We start from the raw sequence: 20,263 nt of genomic DNA, 5'->3' as shown, positions 1-20,263 counted from the left end.
CTAGCTCTGGGATATGAAATTCCTGTCAGAGGTCTGCTCTGTCAGCAAAGGTTCAGGAACTGCCTGGAGTGTTGCTGATTCCATACTGGGAAACTTTGTTATCAAGCTGCTAGGAGGGGCTTTTGAAAGATTGGGGATCCAGGCCACTCAGTACAGAGGACTGTCCGGCAAAGCTTTTTCCTTTGTTGCACAATCATCTTACAAGAAAGTAACTATGTGAGGACTTTCCTTTGCATGGCCTCCAGGATCACACACTCCTGGTTTTCCTGCTAACCCACTGGTTCCCCCCTGCCCTCTCAGCCTCCTTTGCTGGATCTTTGCCTCCTTCCAGCTGTTGACTTAAAAAAATGCACAACATGAGACTTGTGAATTAAGTTTTATTTGGGGGCCAAATGAGGACTGCAGCTGGGGAGAACTCAGGTAGCTCTGAGAAACTACTCCAGAAAAGAAGCGGGGAAGGTCAGCGTATATACAAGATTTTGGGGAGGGGGGAATATATGCAGTCCAGTGCTCATTTTTCCAGAAGGTTTATTCCAGTCTCATGAAGCTTTTGCTAGTCACAAGGAGCAGTCATCGCCATGGAGGATTTTAGTGCTTTTCTAGATATGAGAAGATATAAGAACTGGGCTCATAACATTGCCTCCTGAAAATATCTAACCATCTGAAGACCTGTTCTGCCGGTTTTCCCCTGAGCACAACATGTCTCATTTCTGCTCTGGACTCCTGAACTCCTTTCCTGGTTGTGGGGAGGTAAGGGGTGGGTGGGAGAGGGGTGGGGTTGGGATTTGAAAATCAGCAGCTATAGCAGCACATGATTTAATCTTTATAGAGGTAGATGTGTGCTCAGTTACTCAGTCATGTCCAACTCTTTGTGACCCCATGGATTGTAGCCCACCAGGCTCCTCTGTCCATGGAATTTTCTAGGCAAGAATACTGAAGCGAGTTGCCATTTCCTACTCCAGGGGATATTCCTGACCTAGGGATAAAACCCTCATCTTTTGCATCTCCTACATTGGCAGGTGGATTCTTTATCACTAGTGCCAGTTGGGAAATACCCAGAGATAGATGGCAAGTGCCAGTGACAAGTGCCAATTTGTAGCTGACACCGCCCTTAAATGTTGGCATGACTCTGAGTTCAGGCAGTAATGTTCTCTTACCTTGTTTGATTTCCATCATAGCCCTCATCACTACTTGAAATTATACTATTTATTTGTTTGCTAGTGTGTCACTTAACTCCTTCACCCAAAAGTAAGATCTGTGAAGTCAGAGCCACTGTCTTGCTCAAGTGGGAATCTAGGGCCTAGAGCAATGCTTGGTCCATAATAATCACTCTAAGCATGCAATAAATATTGAATTAATCATTGGCTGACTGAGTGAATGAATATACAAATTCAGATGGTGACACATAGCATTTCTTATTAAATCAGAGACTAGGAGAAAAGGGTTTTATCAAAGTCAAATTGAGAGTGATATTAGAGTTGAGATTATTCCAGGCTATTTTGATTCACTGAGATGTGGTCCTGTGTGCTGCAAATGCCAAAGAAATGGATAGATTTTGTTTTTATTTGCTACAAGGGTTGGATTAGGTGAGCCTCTAATCCAACTTGGATGCATCCCGGTTTGAACGTCGTGTGAACCTGGCTACAGACGTACCTCACGTCGGGCTCAGCGGTGGCAGCGTGCAGTGGCAGACGGCCATTTTTATCTGGGATATTGTGCTTGGCACCATTTCTGAGTAGACTCACACAGCCTTCCAGCCATCCCTGGAAGAGCAAAAGCAATGTTATATAACACAATCCCGCATGACATAGTAACAGAGTCCAACAAACTTTCTCCAGTTTTCTTTCCCTCTCTTCTTTTGGTTTGGCTAAAAACATATTCTATTTGACCTGAAGTGGTTGGTTAAGGCCCATACCTCCCATTCAGACAGCAGAGGACTGAAGGTCTTGAGATGTGGATTCTTGAGTTTTCTGGAGGACATCTGGGGCAGATGGACCCTAGAGTCTTCTGCCTCTGTCTTCCCAATTCTAGGGCCACTCGCTGAGATTCATTCCCCTTTTATACTCAGTTTCCAGAGCCAAAGGTGGCAAGTGATGAGGATGATTAGTCAACTCTAGACCCTTTTGGGCTTAACTTCAAATCATGCTAATTCCAAAACTGGATGCCATTGTCTGATTTCAAAACTGGGCTCCTACGTCATTATTTAATTTAATGTATTTATTTTTGGCTTCCCTGGGTCTCTGTTGCTGCACAAGGGCTTCTCTAGTTGCAGCGAGGGGGGCTACTCTCTAGCTACAGTGTGCAGGCTTCTCAGTGAGGTGGCTTCTCTTGCTGTGGAGCATGGGGTCCAGAGTGGGAGGGCTTCAGCAGTGGTGGAGCTTGGACTCAGCAGTTGTGGTGCATGGGCTTAGTTGCCCATCAGCACGTGGAATCTTCCCACACCAGGGATTGAATCTGTGTCCTCTGATTTGGCAGGAGGATTCTTAACCACTGGACCACCACAGAAGTCCCTAAGTCTTTATGTCCCAGACTTCACTCTATGCCTCAGTTCACCTACATCTGAAATATGGCCCTTCATCCTCTTTTGCAAGTTCTCTTTCTAGAAACCCCAAAGATAATATCTTTGTTACTCTAGTCAGTCTCTTTTCTGATCCCTAGAATTCTAAACTGAGCTCTACTCCAACGGCTGGGGCCCTGTCAGCCACTGACTGCCCTTTCTGTTCTCGAATATGGATCTATTACCAGCACCCTCTTATGTGTTCCCAGTGTTGTTTTATCCACCTCTGAATTCCCCAAGACCTCTCCTGTGAACTCTCTGTTGCCTACAAATTCACCGGATTGAGACCTGATATTGCCACATCTTGATGCTTGACTCCTCCTTGGTTAGCACTTAAAATTGGGTCATTTCTCCACTCTCCCTCTGATTTCAAAGGGAAAATATAACTGCAGGCTAGTCCTTCCTTTCTGTTCATTAATACTTTAAGTAACTGTCCCAACCCTGCTGATAACTGAGCTTGGCTCACATGCCAAGGAGACTACCTCCAACATTCATCCAGAATCACTTGAGTTTCCCACCTAATTATAAATAAGCTTATAAGTAAATTCAGTTATGATTATGAATAATAATATAATAAAACTCTATTTCTTTCCCTGCTTTATTCCATTCTTGTATAGTTAAGCCTCAAGATTACCCAGTAACAAGAGAAAGATTACTGAATATTTTCCCTTGCAATACTGGTAGTAATAAAAATGTTACTAAATGCATGGAAAAGAAAGAAAGCTAATGATAAGACCTTTCAGTTCTGAAAAGTCTAGAAAAAAAAACTTTCAACAAAACACAGTAAAATTCATAGGTTCTAAGATTGAATATGGCTTTGTAGACCTGACCAATAATATCTGAGTGTTAAATAGAGGCAAATAGTTTTCAGTCTTGAGTCATAGTTTACTAAGATATTAAATCTGGTTTTAATTCCTAATGCCTAAATCATCAAGTTCTCTGATTAAAAGGAAAAATATGAGCAGGAGACCAAAAGAAAAGCATACTGGACAAATTTCAGGGTTGCCAAATTTTAGAGTTGCCAAAGTTTTATAGCTTTTGAAAAACAAATCTTCTGATGGAGGAGGATTTTAAGCATTTTTATCATTTTGCAACAGTCCGTGGAACTATGTATGTGGTTTTCTTTTTTTCTTCCTCAGAAAAGAAATCAGAGAACTATTGACTACATCTGAATCTCACGGTCATTATTTAGAACCAAAAAACTGGGTTTTGTACTACTATGTGCTGGGTGACTGCATGTGGTTCTCCTTCAGTTGTGACCAACTTAGGGTATTATTTTTACTACATTTTACAAATGAGGAAAGAGGTGTAAAGAGGTGAAGAAATTTGCCTAGGACTACACCTCTATGGTAAGTTTATTTGTATATTGAGTTTGACTCTGTGACTGAGACAATTTCTGAATGTTCCCTTTGTCAAATTTCTCTTTAATACTTTAATTCAAACATTGCCAGAGAGAGTGGCGGGCTTCACAGTGTAATCGCTAAGACGCTGTCTATTCTCACCTCCAGGGAAACTCAGAAGAGCCAGTGAGGGGCCCTGCCTTGGGCTTCCAACAGAGGTGGTGTCAACAGTAGAGGGTAATGCCGTGCTGTCATGCAGGCATACTTTCCTATGCAACCCTGTAGAATGCGTTCCCAGAAAGAGTAGTATGCAACGGTGGCAACTCGCTAAGCTCACTGCTCACCTCACCGTGATCTAGAGAACTTCTTCCCTGTCTCTTAAGTGGCTATCTAGCCCAAGAAATGTGAAATTTTGAATTTCAGAAGACGTGTGCCTTGATTTCAGTGTATTCTGTTTGCTTGTTGTCGTTGTTTAGTTGCTTAGTCACGTCTGACTCTTTTGCAACCCCATGGACTATAGCCTGTCACCCGTCAGGCTCCTCTGTCCATGGGATTCTCTAGGCAAGAATACTGGAGTGGGTTGCCATTTGCTTCTCCAGGGGATCTTCCCTACCCATGGATCGATCCTGCATCTCCTGCATTGACAGGCGGATTTTTTTTTTTTTTTTTTTTATCACTGAGCCACCAGGGAAGCTCCTAGAGGCTTATTAGGAAGATCCAAAATGACTTAAATCCATGTTACCAATTCTAAGTGATTATATAAATGCTGGAGATGATTAAGGCAAAATTTCTTAACTTCTATTTCTATTGACCAGCTGCACAAATTGAAGATCACTCTTCTGCAAGTGGGGGCCCCGTAACAACACATCTAGTCCACCCCACTCCTTCACACCCGCCACAGATACAGTTGGTACCAGATAGGTTGCCAGGCAGAGACTCGTGCGGCCGTAAGCGTCCTGTGTGTTAATATTGGCTCCCATCTTCAACAGCAGCTTCACTGTGTCCACTTGACGTCCAGAAACCGCATGCATTAAGGGTGTACATCCTGGAATGAGACATTTCAACAGCTTTTAAAAATGTTTGGCTTGTGAAATTTATGAGTCAACTTTATTTGCCTGTTCATTTATTATGCTCTTTGCAGATGAACTACCCTCAACACAAATTCAGCTGTTGAGTTGAAGAGAGATGATGATTCTTGCTGCATTTATATTGGGTTGGCCAAAATTTTTTTTTTTTTTCTATAAGCTGTCTCTAGTAGTGCTTACTTGTTTCTAACTTCATTCTAAACAAATTGTTTGGTTGTACTGTGATAGCTGTCACATCAGCGTGCATTTTAAAAAATTATCAAAATTGGTGAATTTTTGTAGCTATTTTAATATTGAAGATGGAAGAAAAAAACAACATTTTCAGCATATTATGCTTTTTATTTCAACAAAGATAAAAGCGCAACTGAAACTCAAAAAAAGATTTGTGCAGTGTATGGGAAAGGTGCTGTGACTGATCAAACATGTCAAAAGTATTTTGTGAAGTTTCATGCTGGAGATTTCTTGCTGTATGATGTTCCACAGTTGGGTAGACCAGTTGAAGCTGATAACGATCAAACCAAGACATTAACTGAGAACTATCAACATTATACCACACAGAAGGTAGCTGATATATCAAAATATCCAAATCAAGTATGGAAAATCATTTGCACCTGCTTGGTTATGTTAATCACTTTGATGTTTGGATTCCACATAAGTTAAGCAAAAAAACACTTTTGACCGTATTTCTGCATGTGATCCTCTACTTAAACATAACAAAAACATTTTGTTTTTGAAGCAAATTGTGATGGGTAATGACAAGTGGATTCTGTACAATAATGTGGGAACATAAAAGATTATGGGACAAGTGAAATGAACCACCACCAACCACACCACAGGCCAGTCTTCATCCAAAGAAGGTGACATGTATATGGTGGGATAGGAAGGACGTCCTCTATTATGAGCTCCTGGAAAAACCAAACAATTAATTCCAACTAAAGCTCCCAGGGCTTCCCTGGTGGCTCAGATGGTAAAGTGACTGCCTGCAATATGGGAGATCTGGGTTTGATCCCTGGGTCGGCAAGATCTCCTGGAGAAGGAAATGGCAACCCACTCCAGTACTCTTGCCTGGAAAATTCCATGGACTGAGGAGCCTGGTAGGCTACAGTCCATGGGGTTGCAAAGAGTTGGACATGACTGAATGACTTGACTTTCACTTTCTATTGCTCTCAAATAGACCGACTGAAAACAGCACTTGATGAAAAGTGTCTGGAATTAGTCAGCAGAAAATACATAAGAGAGTTTTTATTTAAAAACTGAAGGAAATTTTAGCCAGCCTAATATAAATTATGTATTTTTAGACCCTATTAAATCTTTTGTAATCTTGCTGTAATTGCTTGATTAAAACATTTTGTGCAGATGATAAAGTTTGTTTATTACTACCTTGGGAATCAGCATAATTTGGGACATAACAGGCAGGGTTAAGCCTGAGTTGGTTTGAACAATGCAGAATCTGGAAGTATCTTTAGAAAGCAATGCCAACTAGGCAGACAGGTACAGCACACACTTATTGGAGGTGATTAGTGATACAAAATCACTGCAGATGGTGACTGAAGTCACGAAATTAAAAGATGCTCGCTCCTTGGAAGAAAAGTTATGATGAACCTAGGCAGCATATTAAAAAGCAGAGACATTACTTCTCCAACAAAGGTCCGTCTAGTCAAAGACAAGGTTTTTCCAGTGGTCATGTATGGATGAGAGAGTTGGACTATAAAGAAAGCTGAGCACCGAAGAATTGATGCCTTTGAACTGTGGTGTTGGAGAAGACTCTTGAGCATCCCTTGGACTGAAAGGAGATCCAACCAGTCCATTCTAAAGGAGATCAGTCCTGGGTGTTCATTGGAAGGACTGATACTGAAGCTGAAACTCCAAAGCTTTGGCCACCTGATGCAAAGAACTGACTTATTTGAAAATACTCTGATGCTGGGAAAGATTGAGGGCAGGAGGAGAAGGGGACGACAGAAGATGAGATGGTTGGATGGCATCACCGACTCAATGGACATGAGTCTGAGTAAGCTCCAGGAGTTGGTGATGGACAGGGAAGCCTGGCGTGCTGCAGTCCATGGGGTCGCAAAGAGTCAGACACAACTGAGCGACTGAACTGAATACTCCCCTACTTCATTCTTCTTTTTCAAAATTGTTTTAACTCTCTTAGTTTCTTTGCTTTCTATATAAATTTTATATAATTTTGTCTATATCCACAAAAGATGTCTTACTTGAGTTTGATAGAAATTGCATTAAACTTGTATATGAATTTGGGGAGCATTTCATGTTTACTATATTGAATCTTCTAATCCATGAACATGATCTCTCCATTTATTTTAGATCTTTGATTTCTTTCATAAGCATTTTATAGTTTAGAGTATGTAAGTCTTGAATGTATTTTGTTTTATTCACACCTAAATATTTTTTATTGAGTGGTTTTACTTGGTATTGTGGTTTTAATGTTGATGTCCATGTGTTCATTTCTAGTATATATTAATAGAAATAAATTTGGTTTTGTATATTGATTTTGTATCCTGGGACCTTGCTCAACTCATTAGTTTGAGTTTTTGATAGGTTTTTTAGTATTTTCTATGTAGACAATCAAGTTGTGCAAAGAAAGGAACAGTTTTGTTTTTCAATATGTATGCTTTTTTTTTTTTTTTCTTTTCTTTTCTTGCTTTTTTGCACTGGCTAGAACTCCCAGGGCTATGTTGAATATGAGAAAGAATGAACTTTTTTGCTTTGTTGCCCATCTCAGGGGTAAAGCATTCAGTCTTTCACCAGTAAGTAAAACGTTAGCTCTAGGGTTTTTTGTATATACTATCTATCAAATTGAGGAAGATCCCCTCCACTCCTATCTTTCTGAGAGTTTTTAATAATGAATGTGTGCTAAATTTTGTCAAATGCTTTTTCTGCATCAATTGATATGATCATGTGGGTTTTCTTCTTAGCTGGTTAAAATGATACATTGCTTAATTTTTCAAGTTTTTTTTTTTTTTTTAAGGTCAGGAAGCAACAGTTAGAACTGGACATGGGACAACAGACTGGTTCCAAATAGGAAAAGGAGTACATCAAGGCTGTATATTGTCACCCTGCTTATTTAACTTATTTAACAAGCAATTACAAGTATGCTTGAAACAAACAAACAAACAAAAAATAGAAAGGCTCAGCAAAGAAATAACAGATATAAAGAAGAACCAAATGGAAAATTTTTAAACTGAAAAATACAATAATTACAATTAAAAAGTCAACGGCTAAGCTCAGCAGCAGAATGAGGAAGCAGAGGAAAGGATCAGTGAAGTTGAAAATAGAACAATAGCAATGAGGCAATCTGAACAACTGAAAGAAAAAAGAGTTAAAAGATGAAGAGGAAGACTAAGAAGAAGAAAGAGGAAGAGAAGAAAAACAAAAAGGAGGAGGAGAGGAAGAGGTGACAGCCTCAAGGACCTATAGAACCATAACCAAGAATTTATCATTGGTTTCGCTATCCTAGTATTTCTGGCAAGTAGTTAATCCTTTTTAACCAGTTGACTTGTCCTAAGAGGAGCTTAGAATTCCCTTATCATGACAATAAAATGTTTTGTAAAGTGTGTGGTTGCTCCCTAATTTATCCATGGTAGTTTTTTCATTCATTTGTTTTTTAAAGAATTACTTATACATCTGCTTTGGGGTTAGAAGTTGGAAATGAGAGAAACTAGAGAAAATCAATGAACCAAGAAACTAATTCTTTGAAGAGGTCAATAAAGCTTATAAACCTCTACCAGTAAGGACAAAAGAGAAAATGAAAGAGATCCAAGTTATCACTATCAGGAATAACCCTGCAAAAAAAAAAAAAAATGAATAACCCTGCAGACATTTAAAGGATAATAAGAAAATATAGCAAACAGCTCTACACATGTAATTTGACTATTTAGATGAAATGGAGCAATTCCTCAAAAAAGATAAATGACCACAGTTCGCCCAGTAGGACATTATTTGAATAGTTCTATAACAATGAAGGAACTTAAATTCATAATTTTAAAATTCCCAGAAAAAGACATCATCAGGCCTAGATGATTTCACTGGGGACTTTGAGAAACTTTTAAATAAAATTAACACCAACTCTACACAGTCTCTTTCAGAAGAGGAGGAAACTTTTCTGAGTTATGATTATGAAACTAATATTACTCTGATATCAACATATGACAAAGATGATATAAAAAATAAACCTATAGACCAATACTCCACATGAATACAGATATAGACAGACATCCTTAGCAAAATATCAGCAAATAGGGATTTTTCTAATGGTCCAGTGGTTAAGACTCTGCACTTCCAGTGCAGGGGGCACAAGTTCAATCCCTGATTGGGGAACTAAGATTCTACATGCAGTGAGGTACAGTCAAAAAATAAAAAGTAAATACAAAATTTTAAAAACCAGCAAACAGAATTCAGTAATATATAAAAAAGAATTATATACCATGACCAAATGTGGCTTGTTCTAGGAATGTAAGTCCATTTCAACCCTTGAAAATTTAGGCTTTCCTGGTGGCTCAGTAGTAAAGAATCTGCCTGCCAGTGCAGGAGACATGGGTTCAATCCCTGGTCCAAGAAGATCCCACATGCTATGGAACAACTAAGTCCATGCACCACAACTACTGAGCCTGTGCTCTAGAGCAGCAGCAAGAGAAGCCAGTGCAATGAGAAGCCAGTGCACTGCACCTACAGAATAGCGCCCTCTTGCCACAACTGGAGAAAAGCCCATGCAGCAGTGAAGACCCAGCATAGTCAAAAATCACTTCAGTTCAGTCGCTCAGTCATGTCCGACTCTTTGCGACCCCATGAATCGCAGCACGCCAGGCCTCCCTGTTCATCACCAACTCCTGGAGTTCACTCAGACTCATGTCCATCGAGTCACTGATGCCATCCAGCCATCTCATCCTCTGTCGTCCCCTTCTCCTCTTGCCCCCAATCCCTCCCAGCATCAGTCTTTTCCAATGAGTCAACTCTTCGCATGAGGTGGCCAAAGTACTGGAGTTTCAGCTTTAGCATCATTCCTTCCAAAGAAATCCCAGGGCTGATCTCCTTCAGAATGGACTGGTTCAATCTCCTTGCAGTCCAAGGGACTCTCAAGAGTCTTCCCTAACACCACAGTTCAAAAGCATCAATTCTTTGGCACTCAGCCTTCTTCACAGTCCAACTCTCACATCCATATATGACCACAGGAAAAACCATAGCCTTGACTAGATGGACCTTTGTTGGCAAAGTAATGCCTCTGCTTTTGAATATGCTATCTAGGTTGGTCATAACTTTCCTTCCAAGGAGTAAGCATCTCTTAATTTCATGGCTGCAATCACCATCTGCAGTGATTCTGGAGCCCCCAAAAATAAAGTCTGACATTGTTTCCGCTGTTTCCCCATCTATTTCCCATGAAGTGATGGGACCAGATGCCATGATCTTCGTTTTCTGAATGTTGAGCTTTAAGCCAACTTTTTCACTCTCCACTTTCACTTTCATCAAGAGGCTTTTTAGTTCCTCTTCACTTTCTGCCATAAGGGTGGTGTCATCTGCCTATCTGAGGTTATTGATATTTCTCCCGGCAATCTTGATTCCAGCTTTTGCATTTTTCCATGGTTACTTGAAAATCTTTGCCAGATAATTCTAACATCTGTCATCTCAGTGTTGGCATCTATTGATTGTTTTTTCCCATTTAGTTTGAGGTCTTATTGATACTTGGTATGTCAAGTGATTTTCTTTGAAACTTGGACATTTGGAGTATTGCATTATGAGTTGCCTAAGTCTTGCTTAAATCCTCTATTTTAGCTGTTTTTTTCTGATACTGCTCCAAAGGGGAAATGAAGCGGGGACACCACCTCAGTAGTGCCAGGTAACATTAGAGGTCTAAGTCCCTTACTTAGCCTTAATTGACATCTAAGGGACAAGACTCTTCATTACTGGGTGGTGGTGAGAGTCCTAATTCTGAAGAAGGAATCCCCTGACACTGCCTCAGTGTTGGCGACGTGGGGACTTCATTACCAGGTGAAGGTGGAGGTGCAGGCTCCCAGCTTGGTCTTTGCTAGAATGAATGGGGTTGAGGTTGGTGGGAGTGTTTGGTGGAGTAGACTCATTATTGTCTAAAAGTTTTCTGTCTTGCTACGTGATCCCTTTCTTGGTTCTTTGACTAGAGGGCAGGCTTTTGTTGGGGGCTTTTTTGCTCTCTGTCCATTGACATTTCTACATTGTCAGCTTCTTCAGTTCTAAGTCTTGGAAATTTGGGGCAAAAAGGAAGCCCAGGAAACTCACCACTGTGTCATTCCTTGGGTCTCAAGGTCCTAGCTAGTCTGTCATTTTCTCTCTACCTTCCAGAGTGTTCTTATGTTTATGCTATATACAATATTCAGGATTTTTAGTTGTATTTAGCAGAAAGAATAAAAAAAAAAGTCCTACTTCTGCCCCATCTTCCCAGAAGCAGAAATCCTAGCTCTCTGGCTTTAATAATCACACTTTCCCTAACATCCACTGCTACCAAAAATAGCCTCTTCTTTTCATATACTTCTTCTAATGTCATCTACTTGGCCTATCTACTTTTGTCACTCATACAAAGAAGTTGAAAACAAACTCAGACTGAACAGCTTTATGAGAAGAGTTGATATAAAAGAGTTTGAAGATTTGTGTTCATGATTCTCATTAAATGAAATACTGAGGGAACTGTACATGGTTACAGGCAGGATATTCCTTGACCCTTCAGTATCAAAGTAGCCTTTCAAATATCATTTTATTAACATTGCTCACCTCTGGAGGCCGTTTCTGAAAGGACAGATCAGGATATTCTGTAGGATCCAAAATGAATAAATAGCTCACCTTCACTGTCACAGCATTCTAGGATGGAAGGGTCTTCCCGAATCACAGCAGTCAGAGCACTGACATCTCCATTAGACGCTGCCTGATAAACCATGGTCAGGTCAACTTCTTCAGATGAATCACCTTCATGAATCAAACAGAGACAAACTTAGTATGTGGAGAGAATTCACTGAAAGAGTAACAGCACCCAGGGGGTCACCCACACAAGTGATTCATGAAAATCTCTCTGGCGAATCTAGGCAGAAGGCTGAGTCATACTGATCACACACAACTTAACTACTTCTGAAGAATGGTGGGCCCCAGTGGGCTGCCTTGTAACGTCATCATATATGGGGAGGAGCTTGAGGGAATAGCTGTCCTCTGAGATTTAATGATTCTCTCCAAGCATTCAGACTACTTGAAACCAGTGAGAACAGATTGGAAAGTGGAGCCTTTATCTTGGGTCTGGGTTTCCCTTTTTGATCTGAAATATGTTACTTTCCTTTTCAGTGATTCAGTTTACCCACCTTTGAAGGACATAATGTGCTCCTTATTCTCTGCCCTCTAGATGGGCTCTCTACCCTTTCTTCTTGCTCTGAATCCTGCGAGCTAACATTACTGAGCACATCACCCAGGCCTCCTGGCCCTCAGTGTCCAGGGGCGGCAATGGCAGGAGAAGAGGAGGAGAAAGAGATCGGGCATCTCCTCTTGCCTTCCCCTAGTACAGAGTTTGGCAGCAGCTGCTTCTCTTTCCGCAGGAGGGTCCTTTCCCCAGAACCAGACCTCACTGGGCTCCCAGTGGTAACAAACATTGTCCTTTCTATCCTGCCTCATCTCTGCATGCAGTCCCTTCACAAAAGCCCTTCATTTGAACCGTCTGGGGTTTCATGACATGGTGAATCCAAAAGAAACAGAGCTACATCACACAAACATAGGGAGCAAATGTACAGACACCAATGGGGAGAGGGGGTGGAGGATGAATGGGGAGACTGAGATTCACACGTATACACTATTGATGCTATGTATAAAATGGATAACTAATGAGATGAGAACCTACTGTAGAGCACAGGGAACTGTACTCAGTGCTCTGTGGTGACCTAAATGGGGAGGGAATCCACAAAAGAGGGGATATATGTATGCATATAGCTGATTCACTCTGCTGTATAGAAGAAACTTACACAATATTGTAAAGCAATTGTATTCTAATAAAAGTTTTTTAATTAACAGAAACAGAGCTATATGCATCTCCTTTGAATTTGATGTGTGCTCAGTTGCCCGGTTGTGTCCAATTCTTTGTGGTCCCATGGACTGTAGCCCGCCAGGCTCCTCTCTCCAGGGAGTTTTCCAGGCAAGAATACTGGAGTAGGTTGTCACTTCGTCCTCCAAAGGATCTTCCTGATTCAGGGACTGAACCTCATCTCTTGCATCCCCTGAGCTAGCAGGCAGATTCTTTACCTGTGAGGCCAGTGAAGTCTGGTTCTGGGGAAAGGACCCTCCTGCTGAAAGAGAAGCAGCTGCTGCTAGACTCTGTACTAGGGGAGGGCAAGAGGAAATGCCCCATCTCTTTCTCCTCCTCTTCTTAGCCATTTGGATTATACCTTTTTTGCATGTTTGAACCAACTAATAGTGTTGCCAAAAGTGACAAGAGAACTGTGGGTCGTGACCCCAGGGAAGCAATGGAAGGGCTGAGAGAGAAGTTTTGTTTATGAGGACACCTCTTGTGAAGTGCTGTGCCGAGGCCCCCTACTTCATATCTCCCACACGTGGTCATGGTTCAGGGAAAATATACATGTATTAGAAAAGTTCTTAAAATTGTGTTTTTCTACTAATGTAGACGTTATGCTAGAGACACTTTATAGTTCTAATGGATCTTTAGCTGGCAGTGGTCCTAAACCTTTGGCTTGGTTTCCTTGTCCCAGTACTTCTGGGAAGTCACTAATGACTTTTTAACCAGCTGACCTGTTCCAGGAGAAGCTTGTCACTAAAAATGATTCGCTTGCGACAACAAACTGCCTTGTGAAGTGAGTAGCTGCTCCCTAATTTAACCATGGCAGATTTGTTACTGTAGGAGCTGCTTTCAAAGCCAACTCACATTTGACTGAAGCCTAGGACTGAGTGGTGACGGATGTGAAAGGCAAGTGCCACTTCTGTGTAAGTGTAAGGACTCTGGATCTGCAACAGTGGGGTTCAATTCCTGGTTTGTACTAACCAGCTGTGTAAATTTGGGCCAGTTACACTCTCTGGGTTTTAGTTTCCTTGTCTTCAAGATGGAGATGATGATGATAATAACCATGTACCTCATAAGGTTGCTGTGAGGAATAAATGAGTTAATATTTAACCCTATATGCTTTTAGAACAGGGCATGCTGCTAAGTCACTTCAGTCGTGTCCAACTCTGTGTGACCCCATAGACGGCAGCCCACCAGGCTCCCCCATCCCTGGGATTCTCCAGGCAAGAACACTGGAGTGGGTTGCCATTTCCTCCTCCAATGCATGAAAGTGAAAAGTGAAAGTGAAGTCGTGACCCCATGGATTGCAGCCTACCAGGCTCCTCTGTCCATGGGATTTTCCGGGCAAGAGTACTGGAGTGGGTTGCCATTGCCTTCTCCAAGAACAGGGCATAGTGTGTTGTAAATGCTGTATATACTCGGCTACTACTACTGTTACTGCTTTTTCTTGAGAGTGTGAATGTTTCAAGAACATTTGGAATCTGGGGGATGTAAAGAAAAAGGTCTTTCTGATGATGGCTAGATGAAGGATGCATAGATTGCATAGAACATTCACTCTCTACTAGAAGCCCTCCCAGGAGCACAGACATTATGTGAGGATCGTTCATAATATCTCTGGACACAAGAAACAGGGCCAACACTTAAGCATAAAGATGGGCCTGGTGTCAGGTTGTACGACTTGATACCAAAGATGCTGGAGATGTCACTTCCAAAGGAAGGTCATGGTGGTGGCCTGAGATACATGGTGTTTATAACCTGTTTATATCACATGTATAAATGTGATACATAAATGTGTACTCATCACTGAGTGTAATGAAATCTGAAAGGCACATTCATCACACTGTTATGTACACATAGCTGAGAGAAACAAGGAATGCATTGCCTGATAGAATAGAATTCCAAATAATTTACCAGAAGGATTCTAACAACATTGTATTTAATAGAGATAAACTAAAGGTAATATCTTTTAGTCCATAAAATATTCGGTTGAACTAACTGAATGGTGGTTGAACCTGTCTGGTGGCTCAGATGGTAAAGAATCTGCCTGCAATTTGGGAGACCCAGGTTCGATCCCTGGGTCGGGAAGATACCCGGGAGAAGGAAATGGCAACCCGCTTCAGTATTCTTGCCTGGAAAATCCCAAGGACGGAGGAGCCTGGTGGGCTACAGTCCATGGGGTTGCAAAGAGTCTGACACTACTGAGTGACTAACACTTTCACTTTGAGCCTGTAGTGTTTTTTTGTTGTTGTTAATTTTCGGCTGCCCTGGGTCTTCACTGCCGTGCGAGGGCTTTCTCTAGCTGCAGAGAGCAGGGGCTACTCTCCAGTTGTAGTGCGCGGGCTTCTCATTGCAGTGGATTCTCTTGTACAGCACGGGCTCTAGCCATGCGGGTTTCAGTTAGCTGCTGCCTGGGGGCTCAGCGTCTGCAGCTTGTGGGTTCTAGAGTGCAGGTTCGGTAGTTGTGGCACATGGGCCCAGTTGTCCCGAAGCATGTTCCCAGACAAGGGAACAAATCCGTCTTCCCTGTATTCCAAGGGGGATTCTTAACCAGCAGACTGCAAGGGAAGCCCGAACTTGTAGTTTTTGTTCCTCAACATACCCTGCTGGTGACCTTAACCTTATTATCCTCTATGGACTATCTCCTCTCCTCTTTCAGCCCATGGAGTTAACCAGTTGCTCAGGGCTGGCACATGGGACTGAACTAAGCCAATCAACACCAGCACTATCCTGGCCACAGAGACTGGTTCAGGGATGTGCCCCAGTCAGAGCCCAAGAAAGCCCGTGGGATATTTTGGGATTGCTGGGAGCAAGTTTTGTTCTACCACCCCTGAAGCCAGGAGTTATGGGGGACATCTCATGGATGGAGGGCCTAAGAATGAAGACAAGAGAAGAGAAGAGCTCTAAGAGAAGAAAATAGTTGATACCTGGTGACATTGTTTAAATCCCTGAATCAAGCCATACCTTAAGCCAGCACCATTTTGGGAACATTTACATGAACCAATACATATCTTGTTTTTGCTTAAGTTTTTTGCACAGATTTCATGTATTTGTTTTTCTTTTTAATCACTGAAAGAGTTTAACTGACAAAAGGTTTTTAGTGGTGGCACATTAGAAAAGCACATAGACTTTAGTAGTTGGGCAGTTAACGCTATAGGAATTAACAACATGACAATCAACTAGTAGGTCTCTGGCTGTAGTAATAATAGTCTAGTAACAGAAGTGTAGGAGCTAATGGGTTTTTTCCTTTTTTTTCACCGTGCTGAGCCTTACTTGTAGCACTCAGAATCTTCGTTGCTGCATGCGGGATCTTTTCTGTGGTATGTGGGACCTAGTTCCTAGACTGGGGTCAAACCCAGCCCCTCTTCATTGGGAGCACAGAGTCTTAACCACTGGACCACCAGGGAAGTCTTGGCTTTTTCTCTTCTTAGCCAACTGGTCATTGTCATGCCGAGGTCTGTGGCCCATGGACTAAATGGGTTATAGGCAGGTAGCTGAAGGATATTCAGAGGAGAGTGACCTGAGGATGACTGGACTTTATGTAATAGGATGAACAGCAGAAGGTGATGGCTGTGAGATTCCTTTGTGAGGCCATGTTGGTGGCCTTCATTTATTTGAGGATTTTTTTCAAGTAAAAAAATTGTGGTAAATATTTATAACATAAAGTTTGCATTTTAACATTAAGTGTAGAGTTCATCAGGATGATGTATATTACCACTATCCATCTCCACAATTCTTTTAATCTTCCAAAACTCAAATTCTGTATTCATTAGACAAAAACTCTCCACTCTTCCTTCCCCTCCGTCTCCTGGAAACCATTCCATTTTCTGTCTCTATGAATTTGATCAATCTAGATATCTCATTTAAGTGGAATCAACATTGTCTGTCCTTTTGTTACTGGCTTATTTCACTTAACAGAATGTCCTGGAGATTCACTCACATTGTGGCATGTCTCAGAATTTCCTTCTTTTTAAAGGCTGAATAATCTGTTGTGTGTATGTAACACATTCTGTTTATTCATTCATCTATTGGTGGGCACTTGGGTTGTTTCCACCTTTTGGCTATTGTGAGTAATGCTGCTGCAAACATTGGTATACAAATAATTTTTTTAGATTCTGCTTTCAATTCTTTCAAGTATATACTTAGAAGTGAAATTGCAGGATTACATGGTAATTCTATTTTTAATTTTTTTAAGGAAACACCGTACTGTTTTCCAATGTGGCTCCTACAGTTTATATTCTTACCAACAGTGCTCAAAGGTTCCAGTTTCCCTCGTCTTTACCAACACTTGTTATTTCCTGTTTTTTGCTTCTTGTGTTGGTTTGTTTTAATAATAGCTAGCCTGATGGGTGTGAAGTAATGTTTTGTGGTTTTGATTTGCATTTCCCTATGATTAGTGATGCGGAGCATCTTTTCTTTTTTTTTTTCATGTTTTTTTGGTGTTTGTATATCTTCTCTGGAGTAATATCTAAGTCCTTTGTCCATTTTTCATTGTTTTTTTTTTTTTCTGTTCAGTTGTAGAAATTCTTTTTTATGTTCTTGATATTAACTCCTTATCAGATATATAATTTATATACATTTTCTCCTATTGTGTGGGTTGCCTTACCACTGTTGACAGTGTCTTAATTAAAGCATTTAACTTTAATGTAGTTCAAATTGTCTGTCTGTCATTGTCTGTGCTTTTGTTATTACATCTGAGAAATTATTGCCAAATTCAATATAATTTTCCCTCTACATTTTCTTCTAAGAGTTTTATAGGTTTAGGTCTCATGTTTAGGTCTTTGATCCATTTTAAGGTATTTGTTGTAGATGGTGTTAAGGGTCTGACTTCATCATTTTGCACTTGTCTGTCCAGTTGTTTCTGAATTATTTGTTGAAAAGACAATTCTTCCCTCCACTGAATGGTCTTGGCACCCGTGTTGACTCCTGTTGCCTCCTAAGTTGATCGCAGATGTATGAGATTATTTCTAGACTCAGTTCTATTCCACGGATCCGTATGTCTGTCTCCATGCCAGTACTATACTGTTTTGATTGCTGCAGCTTTACAGTATGGTTTGAAATCAGGAGGTGTGAGACCTCCAACTTTGCTTTGCTTTTGTAAGTTTTTTTTTTTCTTTTTGGTCATTTGGGGTCCTTTGAAATTCCACATGAATTTTAAGATGGATTTTTATACTTCTACAAAAACATCACCAGGATTTGGTTAGGGACTGCATCAAATCTGTAAATCTCTGGGTAGTATTGACATCTTAACAACATTGTCTTTTAATCCATGAAACACAAGACATGTTTCCATTTATTGGTGTCTAATTTCTTTCAACAGGGTTTTATAGTTTTCAATGTGTAAGTCTTTTGCCTTCCTGACTTTTTTTCCTAAGTGTTTTATTCTGCTTGATGCTACTATAAACAGAATTATTTTTCAAAGAGCTTTTAGGCAGAGAAGTTTATGGTTAAACTTTCCTGTGAAATTCCAGCAGTTAGAAATAGCAATGGTGAGAATGACAGAGGGTATTTTAATTGTCAGAGCACTGTAAAAATGTCCTGGGTCACCTCAAGAGGTAGTCGTGAACTTTTGTTGTTAAAGATGTCTATCTTGGCTAGGTGTTCACCAAGGGGGTGTGTTTCAGAAGGAATTCAGACACAGAGAGATGCACAAGGTATGGGGAAGGGAAGATGTGTGAGGCAAAACAGAATGTATTTCAGAATTTCTTCTAGTCCTATGTGTGTGTGCTCAGTCATGTCTAACTCTTATGACCTCACACACTACAGCCCACCAGGCTCCTCTGTCCATGGGATATTTTAGGCAAGAATACTGGAGTGGGTTGCCATTTCCTCTTCCAAGGGATCTTCCCAACCCAAGGATTGAAACTGTGCCTCCTGAATCTCCTGCTTGGCAGGTGGATTCTTTACCACTGGCTCATAAGATAATGTACTAAATTACAAAATGATTAGGAAATAGGAAAGGAACGAACTTCCAAGGAAATTGTGTAGAAACAGTCAATTTAAATTGCAGTCAATGCAAATAATTATGCCTAAACCTGAGATAGTACAAAGAATTTCTGTAGATATGAGGAAGGGTGATTTAGAAATAACAAGTATGACAAGAACAACTGATGGTCCTGATGGAATCTAAAATAGAGGCAAGAAAAATTCTTTTCAGAAGTCACAAAGCCATTTAAGATATGCAGAAGATCTACATAAACAAACGATACATACATTCTTCCTTCTCTCTTTCCTTCTTTCTTTATCCTCTTGTTATCTACTATCTATTTTTTTGTCTGTTTATCTATCAATCAGCTATTTATCATCTGTTTATCTTTTTTTCCATTTAACTTTAGAGGAGGAGCATGATTTGAATGGCTTTTGTCTCTCCAACTGTGTGAGAGTTAAACAGATAGACGTATATATAGATGCATAAATAAAAACTCTATAATTCACAGAGGGAAAGAGACTGAAATAGAGAAAATGGAAAACAGACATTAAAGAATAGAAAGAATGAAGTATGTGAACAGACGTGGTTTAGTCGCTAAGTCGTGTTTGACCCTTGTGACCCCATGGACTGTAGCCCACCAAGTTCCTCTGTCCATAGGATTTTCCAGGCAGGAATACTGGAGTAGCTACCATTTCCTTCTCCAGGGGGTCTTCCTGACCCAGGGATCAAACCCGGGTCTTCTGCGCTGCAGGCAGATTCTTTACCAACTGAGCTACCATGAACAGATGTAGATTATATATTTATAAAAAATTATCTGTATATGTGTATATAAATGAAAAATATAAGACAAGAAGACTATGCATCAAAAATAGAGATAATTTCTTACATATTATTCAGTACTTTCTATATTTTACCAATTCTCCACAATGAATTTATACATTTTGTTGTTGTTTAGTCGTTAAGTCATGTCTGATTCTTTTGAGATCCCATGGACTGTAGCCCTCCAGTCTCCTCTGTCTGTGGGATTTTTCAGGCAAGAATACTGGATTGGGTTGCCATTTCCTTCTCCAGTGGGTCTTCCTGAGCCAGGGATCGAACCCACATCTCTTGAATTGGCAGGTATTGGCAGGTTGATTCTTAACCCCCAAGCCACCTGGGAAGCCCTTAGATATTTTTAATAATCATCAAAATAAACCAAATTTTAAATGATGAGAGAGAAGAGAGTCTTACTAGCTTTATATTAATATTTATATTAATTAGATTATAAATATATTATATTTATATTAGTGTGTTACTACTAGAAGGGTAGACACGGCCTGAGTGACC

At 40.6% G+C, this 20,263-nt stretch overlaps 1 protein-coding gene across 5 annotated transcripts in view; it reads right to left on the bottom strand.

The window, feature by feature from the left end:
• ANKRD55 (ankyrin repeat domain 55) overlaps positions 1-20,263 on the bottom strand; it is a 110,191-nt gene that overhangs the window by 64,437 nt on the left and 25,491 nt on the right. For all 5 annotated transcript variants that reach the window (XM_061393494.1, XM_061393491.1, XM_061393490.1 and 2 more), the window contains exons 3-5: positions 11,805-11,927; positions 4,812-4,942; positions 1,654-1,763 (exon numbers count right to left, since the gene is read on the bottom strand). In XM_061393494.1, the coding sequence (XP_061249478.1) occupies positions 1,654-1,763; positions 4,812-4,942; positions 11,805-11,927 (364 nt within the window). The remainder of the gene's footprint in view (positions 1-1,653; positions 1,764-4,811; positions 4,943-11,804; positions 11,928-20,263) is intronic.

The sequence above is a fragment of the Bos javanicus genome, chromosome 20, assembly GCF_032452875.1.
Source record: "Bos javanicus breed banteng chromosome 20, ARS-OSU_banteng_1.0, whole genome shotgun sequence".
Lineage (NCBI taxonomy): Eukaryota > Metazoa > Chordata > Mammalia > Artiodactyla > Bovidae > Bos > Bos javanicus.
Note: the sequence above shows the minus strand (reverse complement) of the source record. Positions and strands in the feature narration are given on the sequence as shown.